The sequence below is a fragment of the Tyto alba genome, unplaced genomic scaffold (assembly GCF_018691265.1).
Source record: "Tyto alba isolate M040663 unplaced genomic scaffold, T.alba_DEE_v4.0 Super-Scaffold_13, whole genome shotgun sequence".
NCBI classification, from domain to species: domain Eukaryota; kingdom Metazoa; phylum Chordata; class Aves; order Strigiformes; family Tytonidae; genus Tyto; species Tyto alba.
The window spans coordinates 32,386,564-32,397,009 of NW_024881275.1; the positions used below are offsets into that span (position 1 = coordinate 32,386,564).

Sequence of the window (10,446 nt, forward strand, 5' to 3'; positions counted from 1 at the left end):
TCTTTTAGTTTGGTAAGGCTATCCACTTCAAACATGTATTAAAAAAAAAAAAAAACAAACATGCAGGAACCTGGCAAGATAACCTATCTAAGTTTTCTTATTGAACTAAATGTCTTAAATGCACAATACACAGGGACATCATATAAAGCCACCTGCTCTTCCAAGTAATGTGAATGCTCAAGATACAGTTTCAAACAGATTATTTGTAAGAAAATTAGGTAAACATACATGAAAATTCTGCGGACTGCATACATGCATTGTCAAAAAATAGTATACTTTTCCATCAAGTTAACTTATCACTGCACTCCATCTGACACAGCTGTAATCCAGCCAGGCCTGCAAATGACTTTGAGTGTTAAAACCTATGTGAAGTAAAAGAAAGGCTGCTGAATCAGTCAACTCATCATTTGCCAACTGTCTATATTTAGGAGAGACTGTCCCTCCAAATGTTTAAAAGTTTACCATTACTGCTGCTTCACAGTTAAATCGAGCAATTCCGCTTCTCATTATTAAAAAAAAAAAAAAAAAAAAAAAAAAAAAAAAAAAAAAAAAAAAAAACTCTAACTCAAAAGAAAAGTTCCTTTCTTTCCTCCTATCCCACTGACCAAAGAGCAGCACACAAGGTTCACCAAACAGAAGATGTCTTTCTCTCCCAGCACACCAGCTAAACTCTATGTCTCCACTTACTTCCACGAGTTATAAAAGCATGGCAGTAGCTGAAGAAACAATTCAGAGGTTTCTTCTTCCCTACCAACTCATCTTTGCTCAGGATTTTTTAATCACCACTGTACAAGAGCAAGAAAGTATTTCTTAAATATATTACTTCTTATGCTCTGTATCACAGTGTAGCATAATAAGATTAACCATTAGGGAAAAGGTCACTTCGGCGACATGGTCTGTCACTTAAAGGCTGGTGCAGAGACTGACTTGGTTAGTTAGCATCAAGCACTGTATACAGACCCCTCTGTATACAGTGTGTACTTCCACACGTAGAACTAAACCAGAATCAAAACTGTGTCAATCACAAAAAGACATAAACGCAAGCATTGGTATCAAAATACAGCAAAATCAGAATTTCCTAAATAGTACAAAACAGGTAAATGATGTCAGGAATGCTGCAAAAGCTCACTGTGCTCTAGACAGAAGTTGACATAAGGAGGCTTAAGGCTAATAAATTGAGGCTAGAGGGGAATGTACAAAAGCAGGTTATGACTGTGCAAGATGGAACTGGGCCAGTGCATTAGGTCTATTAAACGTTATTCAGTTACTGTCAAATGATACAGTAAACAAAGACACAGAACTATCTGACATCATCCAGACGTCATCATTTTCTGAAATGTTCCTAACCTTTTCACTGTCTGTCCTCTGTCCCTCCTGTTCTGCAATCTATTTGTATCTCATTGGAACAAGTGATATCATTCCAGTTGTTAAGGACCTGTCAGCATGTTGCTGGCACTGGGCTCTTTTCTTTGGAAAAAAATAATATAACAGGAACATCATCAAGTCATTTAGACTCTGAGCCTGACCTCCCTCAGGACTCCAGGCTGGCAATAGGTGCTGCTCCAGTGCTGCTCCTTTCGCACTAAAATCCCACACCACCTCTCCACATCTCTGGCATAATCTCACCATACACTCCAATTCAGCATGGCTAAAACTGTCCTTTTACTGCACCTCTCTCCCTCAGGGACATATATAACAGATACATAGGGACTAACACAACTATCTCACTCATCACTCCAGCTCCTAATCTTGTCATTGTGTTCAGTTTATACACACACATCCTGCCTATTACAATGTCCCACAGGTTTTTTTCTGATCAACCTCTCCTATCTCTCCTCAGAGCTAACACTCTGGTTATCATTACCTGATGGCTGAACCACATAAACATCATTTGGGTTCAGCAGAGGTCACCTGGCAGCTTCCAGACCCACGCTGTGAAAAGCCTTCCCCTAGTCCGTGGCTCTGACCCTGCCATATTGGCTCTGTCCATAAAGGCCTCCCTCTCCCGGCTCTCCTTGCCCCAACACATTAGACAGAATCCCTAAACTACATTTTGAAACATTTTCAAGCCTTCCTCTGCTTCATCTATCATCTCCTATTCAATAATGACATGTTAACTTTTATCTCCAGCCGGTCAATAGCAGAGGAACGGGGAGTAATCAGATCTTTTCGTTTCCTCCTGTGTTGCTCTATGCTTAAAGACATGTTTCTAAATCTCCCCATCTTCCTTTCTCTAACTCTTATTCAAAACTGTCCTTTGCCAAAATGCTAAGGAATAGATTAGGATACATACACATTATCACACCTATTTATTGCCACCCTGCTACTTTTTTGGATTCATCTGCTTCCTCCTATGTGTCATCCAACTCACTTTACAGACTCTTTAAAAACAGGGATTGAATGGATTTTTATGAAGTATTTGCATAGCTTCTAGCACAACACGACCTGGTCAATACCACAGTACCACACTTGAACAACAGTACAGGTAGCATGATACCCTAGTAAATTGACATATGCTGCACTGTATAATGCAAGTCTTTGGAATTTATTTCTGTATAGAACAATGAACAAAGTATGTCAGCAACACACACACCAATTCAACACCCAAAAAGTTATTCAGGATAGTATTTAGCTTAATCTTGATTAATCTGATGTACTTCACCTCCTTCAATGGAAAACTCACCAAGATGTGCTTTATTCTTCCGTTTCCAGTCTTTTTGCATGTGTGTGTGTGTGAAAAAGGAGAAAATATCACTGTACCAGAGACTGATGAAAGGCAAGGTCTGCAGGCTATCATTTTAAAATGTTATTTCCGTCCTCCAAAACCAATAAATTCCATAGGGGAAAAGCATTTTTAATTCTCAACCTCTGCTACATGTTTGTAGTGTATGGCTTTAGTGGAACCGTAGAAGGCTATTAAATAACCCAATATATTTTTCTTAGAACTGTAGGTTGGTTTTTTAAAGTAATTTTACATAAGTTCATCCAATTCAGGTTTTATTTTGGTTTGCTTTCATGGAGAGGCTTCGTCTCCTTTCTCTGGGAGACTGCTCTCCAAGCTAAAAGACTTCATTTTCAGGAAATATTCTCTTGTTATTAAGCATCTGATGACCATTTTGCAATTTCTTATTTATATGTATGTACTGAATGAATGATTCCTTCTTTGCATTGCTTTTAGTGCCCTACAGATCCAGACTGCTCTCATGTCTCAGCTCTGCAGTAATTTAATCAAGCTTTATGCTTAGTTCATTTTTATTTCCATACTTATTGAAAGTCAATTCTTTGAATCATTTTGTTATGATTCTCTGAATTCTTCCTCCACTTAAGAAATATTCTTGGCTATATGGTACCCAAAACAGGAGGCTTTCCACCTGAAATTGCATAATGATGATAAAAAAAAGAGACAGAGTAAGCCTACAAGACATAAACCTCCCCAATAAAGATGTGTATATATAAACATACAAAGGTCTATTACTGCCTTACTATGAGATATGAAGACTGTATCACAAAATCACATTTTTTAACACCTCTATCCCCCTGCAAGCACATCTTACTGGCATTACAGCGATGCTCCAATCTCCATCTTCCTATTTTCATGCTCTCAGATTTTTCTTCTCATATTGAATGTATATTTGGAATTATTCTTCAATAACATTTCCCAAAATATTTTTCTCATCATTTTACTCATCGCTGTAAGCCCTTTAATATTACTGTATCTGCTCAGTATGGCTCACAACTGTTCTTTGTTTAAATATTTATCTCAGAATTATATTAGCACAATATTTACTTTTTTCCTACATTACTAATGAACCCTGACTCTGAAGTTCCTGCTGCAGAGTACATGGTTTCTTCTAACTGACTTAAAGAACAAAAGGTTAATCAGCTGTAAGACCGATTCTGCACCATTTTTAGGTGTATGTACAACTTACACATGTGAGTTTTCCAACTGAAGTCAATATCATTACTCATACTCTTAATTCTGCACATACTGTAAGTGTCCTGATAAATGGAGTCAAGTCCCCTGTGTGCTTCTGGATTAATGCAAAGAAGATACACAAGAAGGTAAGATCTGATTCCTTGTCTTAATGCATGAAAGCTTTTTTACCCCTCTGCTTGGATAGGTTGAACAATTTCTGAGAAAATAACTTCTGCTTCACTTCTGTAATGCCTTTCACTTCCCATAAAGCTACCAGTTTATTCCAGCTAAATCAAATATTACATTTTCAAAGTAACTGCCACCTATCATTGAAAACAAAACTTCAGATAGGCAAATAAAAGGTAGTATGAATAAACATGTAAGTGACTCAGCTTGTTTTTGAACTGTGGTCACATAAATCTGCTCAAGTCATGCCATCATCACTAACTGTTCTTTGAACTTTTTTGACTCAGAAGCAAGCACAACATTCATTTTTTATACCTATCAAAGCAATGCCTTGGAAGCCTTTTCCCAAGCCTATTCTCAAGGGCATCTCCCTGGTCTCGGGCCTGGCCCTCACTTTGGAAAATGTCCAGTTACAGACAGTCCTATTTTCCTGAGCACATCTGCCTGGGGGCATAATTCCCCATTTGCCCAGTGTATTATTCTGCCAGGTGTAACACTGGTCTAGCATTATAGTCTCTTTTCTTACAGCTGCAAGGAATTAAACGAACCTGAAGTTTTAGGGTCTTTTTTTTTTTTTTTTTTTTTTCCAAATGCTGTTAACTGCTGAACATGACACAGCATTTAGAAAGATTATTTCCCCAGCTAATCTGCTATTCTCTGCAGAGGGAGGACCATCTTTCAATTGCTAGTTTGAAGCAGTTTGCTGCAGTGTGTGGATATCTCAGTATCGTCTGTGCATTAAGCCCTTTCCAGGGCTCATTCTGTCCTCTTTGACTTCCCTGAAGCCAGCATATGAAGCATTAGGCTCTCCATTAAACACAGACCTAAGGCCAGGGAAAAAGTACTGGCTGGAAGCCATTGTACCAGCATCTCTCAGAGGGAATTCTGACAAGTTGTTTTCTGTTTTGTTTTGGTTTTTTTCATTCTTACAGCTCCTTTCTTGATAGACTCCCTTGGTTTAACTTCTCATAGTCATTCAGCTTCTCTGCAAACAGTCTGAAGCACATGAGATTATTTGAAAAATACCAAACTTAACTATCTCATATAGCACACAGTATTTCACATCAGAGAATTACTAAAGAAATAATTTCTGAACTTTTACTTCTTTATTTAAATGTATTTAACATTTTAATAATCCTTCTGACAATCATTCTGAAGTTACACCGCTGAAGCCTTAAACATCTGATTTCTTTGTCTAACTGAATTATACAAAACTATGTTTTGACTAATCAGTCACTCTACTCTGATTTAGGAGCTTAGCCGTGCCTGAAAGAGTCTAACCCAGAGAGAGACAGACTGAATTGCCACCAAACATATCAATAACATAATATACTGGGGAAGAGACAGCAAGGTTTTGTGAAGTATGACCTTTTTGTACAAAATCTTTTTAAGTTATTTGAATAATTCAACAAGCATGCAAAGGACAAGCTAGTCAATGCAACATACTTGGGTCTCCAAAAATATTATTGAAAAGTTTTCTAGAGCCTAGTAAAGAAACTAAATCACCTAAGAAAAATGGGGTATAATCCTCTCATAGAACAGTAAAGAACTAAAAGTTAGAAAACAAAGGACAAGAACAAAAGGTCAGTTTTCACAATGAAGGAAAAATATCTGTGAAGGATTCTCCACAAGGATATGTGCTGTTCTTCATATCCATAAATAATAATATTACTTCCAGTAGGACAGGCAGGAAAATAATAAGGTGACAAAAGCTGCAGACAATACCAGATTATTCAGGAGACTCAAATCTAAAACTGGCTACAGGAGCTGAAGAAAGGACTCATGACACTGAGGGACTGGCTAATAAAGTAGGAAACAGAAACGAGGGCTGAGAAGTGCAGGCTAGGGAAAAAGTGAGGAAATAACCCCACCTCCATTTTTTTAACTATATTTAAGTATCATACACTTTCATTTTAATTCATTTTAAATGATACTCTGAAAGCATCAGGAAAATGTTTTCTGACAGGAGGAGTGGAATAAGTAAGAACTCTTAAGAAAATGAAAAAAAAAGATGAAATGTTGTTATACTACTGTCAAAGTCTTTTAAGCATTCATGACTTAAATACAGCAGGCAGTTCTGGGCTCCACAACTTTCAAAGGGTTAATAACATTATAAAATCTTCAGAGAGAGGCCACAAGGATGAGCAGAGCAACAGGACAGTGCTCATGTAAGAAGGGGCAGTGGAAAACCTAGCTTGGAAATGGTTGGGAGAATAGGAGGGGGAGATGGTAGTACTTAACTGAACACTGCAGAGTACCCATTCAAGACATAGGAACTATGGAACATCCAATAAAATTGTTGGGCAGATGGTTTAAAGCAAACAAACAGGGATATTGCCACACACACACAGAGCACATGATAAAGTTGTAAAACTCACTGTCTCTGGGTTTTTGTGGGAGTCAAAGCATAAGCTGATTCAAAAAAAACGACAACCAAACCCAAAACGTAGATAACTCTATGGAACATGGCTCTAGTTGTGGCTAATGTAATAGTTCAAATACACATTTTGATCTAAGCTTTCAACACCTGATCAGCAGACCTGTATATTCGATGGTTTATAATTCTCCCTTAGCCAAGTCAGAATACTGGTTTAGATGGACCTTTGGTCTCGCCTGCTCTCATCTATTCTCACACTATTATTAGACTTAGCAAAAACTGGAAAAAAAACTGCAAAACTGAATCATAAATGCCCAAAAATGTCACGACAGCCACTCATACATTCTGCCATGTTCTGCCTTCTAACATTTTTCTCCCTTTGTTTTACACAGATTATACATAACAATCTTAAAAATCAGTACTGAAAATTACTGAGAATGTTCTATGACTGCATTACAAGTCACAAAAGCAGAATTCATTGTTCTTTAAGAAAGAATAGCCTAATGGAGTCTTTATTATTGACAGACAATACGCAGAGACTTCTCCTCTCTAACAATCAATGAAGGTACACAATACAAGAGTCTTAGAAAACAAAAAATGCGCAAGTCCTGTGTGTGGTATACTCCAAGGCTAGAATTTGCTCCATGTGGAAAAACAGCCTTGATTAATGTTGTGGCTGGAGCCAGACCCAAATGAAAAATGAAGAACTTAAGTTCTTCACAGTCTGGAGCAATTGTTCTTCTGGAGCTATTGTTCATTATTAAAGAAAATTTTCCTTTACTGATGCTAAGTAGTACTCATGTAGTCAGTGCACTGCAATCAGTTTAACCCAGCAAGATGTCCTGTACGGTGTGAAATACTAGCACTGCAAGACTGGCATCACCAGGTCCCTCAGGTACAACTGTAGGGCTTTAGCATCTTCCACAGATACGGCTGCAGGAGCACAGCAACACACAGCATCTCGTTAGTTCTCAGACATTTGCCCATCTACCCAGGCAGCTTCACCTAACACCAGTGGCAAACCAAACGTTGCCCTCAGCCTACGGGTACCTTCTGTCAGCAGAGGAAGACTGCCCACAAAAGGCTTGACTAAGCAGCAAGGAAAACGCATCACCAGACTTCTGCATTGCAGAAGGCAAATCTTCAATTACTCTGGATTACCTTTTTCAGGCTACTGTGGTACAAAGCAGACTGGCAGATTGAAGTCAACTGGTAAGATTTATAAATCTGTTCTGAACTGAACACAGTAGTGCTCAGGTGCTTCTTCCCCAGCCATGCTCAGCTGACATGACCATACAACCCCACATCACAGCCAGAAGACACTCCCCCCCCACAATACTCCTCCTTTAGAGGAGACATGCCCCAAAACATGCGTTTGTCTCTCATGGTTCAGAAGGTACAAAGAGAAGTCTGCATTTCTTTTGAAAACCCACACTGCGGGAATAAAGAGGGCTACTGTTCAGTTGCTGTTCATCTAAATTAAAGAAATAACATTATCTATTATCCATGGGCCTCTTCAGATTGTAGTTTTCCAGACAACTCCTTTCTGATTATCAACAGCTATTCAGAAAGATTAATGCAGTATTTACTTTTAGCAGTAAAACCAAGTTGTTCTTACTGCTTGCCATTTATTAATGGTGCAGAGGGGACCACTATCATAACATAATTAATGTCTATTAAGTAAACCCACCACTGACGTACTTGAGCAGGAAACTTGTCGAAACCAAATCTCCAGTTCAAATGTTGCATTATATGAAATGCTGATGTGAAAATGTATTAAGTATCTGTAACTGCACTATGCAATATCTTTTAAAAGGGCTACCAAAGTTTAGACTGTTTACCTTAAAACAAAAGGGAAACACTTTACCAACTCCTAAAAATACATAGTGAAACAACGTAGCTGGCATGCGACCAAGATGACACACCTCATGTTTACCCTTAACATTTAGCAACACAGTTAAATATTAAGGGAGTCAGTCAGGGATTCATTTTCTCTTCTATTTTGTCAGTCATCTAGAAAATGCCTTAATTCTCTGATTTCCAACATACGCATGACAACAAAAGCTGGTATAACAAACCATCCCTTGCAAATCATTACATATAGAGAATAATGGCCATCGAAGAAAGAGGATCTTGGTTTTATGATTGCTCACCCTCCAGAGATTCATAATAGGTCTATGAAACAGGGAAGGCCCTGTGCTTCTAATTATCAACAATGAAGGTTACATTTAGTTATCTACAGCAACTCTCAGATGGGTGGAGAGGAGACCTTGCGAGCACATAGATCCCAAGCGCACAAAAATACAGTGCAAAACTAGCAGACACAGGATTTTTTTGCACTAACCCATTGCTAGTCCTGTAACCGAACACATTTCTTAGAGCTAGGATGGATAGCAGGAGTGCAGGCTGACCATTAAAGGTAACAACTGTAAAACCGACTTTTGCACAGAAAAATCAATCCTCATGATTGGAAACACGCTGGCCTATGGCCATCCCCATCTTAAAAACATCCTACTTTTGCACTGCATATAGGAGGGGGGAAAAAGCACAATTTCGGGCCAGATTATCAGTCACTGTAAACAAATGAACTGCAGTTTCAGCACAACCCTACCAACAGAGTCATGTGAGAACAGGAGCTATATGTCTCTGTGATTCCTAACACAGTATTAATGACCTATGGCAGATGAAACACAATTAAGGGGCTGGTCCTTGATCACCTTTGCATATTCTTCAGTTATTTTAAGTCTTGCTTATCCAACCTTATCCCCTACTCAGAGTAACATTTAGGCCACTGAAATGTCAGTTGATCAGTGACTTCTGATATAATTTTTTCCCCATTCAACTATGCAACTTGATGCATCTGAAAGTCTCTACAAAAGCGCAAATAATCCCCAGATGGCACGCTGCCGCCCGCCACGTGCCTGTCAAATAGGGGCTCGTACATCCCCAAAGCGGAGCATTATTCAGCAGTAACTAGAGGGCAGCGAGGTGCGAGAAGAAACTGCGCTCCCCGCCTAAAACGTGCCCCAGCCGACGCAGAGCTCGCAACCCCCCATCCCCTCCCCACCGCCCGCCCTGATGAGCAACGCCGAGCACCAGCTCGCCGCTGACACACTCCGAGAAGTTTTGGGGAGCCCCCGCGGGAGCTGCGCCCGGGGCTTCGGGGGGGGGGAGCGGGAAGAGGGGGGGAGGCCGGGGGCTGCCGTTACCGGCAAGTCGGGCGAAGTTTCGCGCCCGCTGCCCCCCCGCGACGACTCACCAGCTTGGACTGGGCGCGCTGCAGGAACTCCTCCATGGCGCCGGCAGGGAGGACGGACGGACGGACGGACGGACGGACGCGCCGCTCTCCCGCCCCGTCCCCGCGCTGCCCGCTGCGGAGCGCGGCCCCGCCCCGCCCCGCCTCGCCCCGCCCGCCGCGGGCGGTGACGTCAGGCCGTGCCGCAAGGGCCGGCGCGGAGCCCCGCGGAGGGGCGCGGAGTCCCGAGTGGGGCCGCGGTGCGCGGGGGCCTGCGCAGGCTGTCGGGGCCAGGGACGCCGCGGGGTGTCCTGTTTCGGCCGAAATAAAGGGCGCTCCGAGACCCACCGCGGGGTCTCGGGGCAACAGGCACGAACTGGTGGCTGCTGCGGGCCCTCAGGCGGGGGTTTCCCCGATTTACGGGTGGCAAAACTCAGCCGCGGAAAGCCCGAGGGCGCCGGGGTCAGAGGCCACTCGGGGTCCCCTTTCCACGGCGGCACGAGGTCTGGGGGGAACCTGGCAGGCGCAGTCCGGGCACCAGAAACCTTGCCCTCTGCTTCAGACCTAGGGTCCGCTCTGACCCTGATGCCCACAGACATATTTCGTACCTGTTAAGCCAGACCACTCCCCAAGGAGCCTCCCAGCACAGCACCCACTTTATGGAGAAATAAAGTGAAATGTCAAACGACTGGAGTCCCTGGACAGGACGGTGGGAGTCAATGGAAGGTCATG

General features: G+C 41.6%; 1 protein-coding gene across 1 annotated transcript in view; it reads right to left on the reverse strand.

Moving 5' to 3' along the window:
- The window catches only part of PRUNE2 (prune homolog 2 with BCH domain), a 143,545-nt gene extending 133,720 nt beyond the window's left edge, over positions 1-9,825 (reverse strand). Inside the window, exon 1 of the mRNA XM_032981885.2 lies at positions 9,739-9,825. Within this exon, the coding sequence (XP_032837776.1) occupies positions 9,739-9,774 (36 nt within the window). The 5' untranslated portion in view covers positions 9,775-9,825. The remainder of the gene's footprint in view (positions 1-9,738) is intronic.
- Positions 9,826-10,446: the final 621 nt, after the last annotated feature.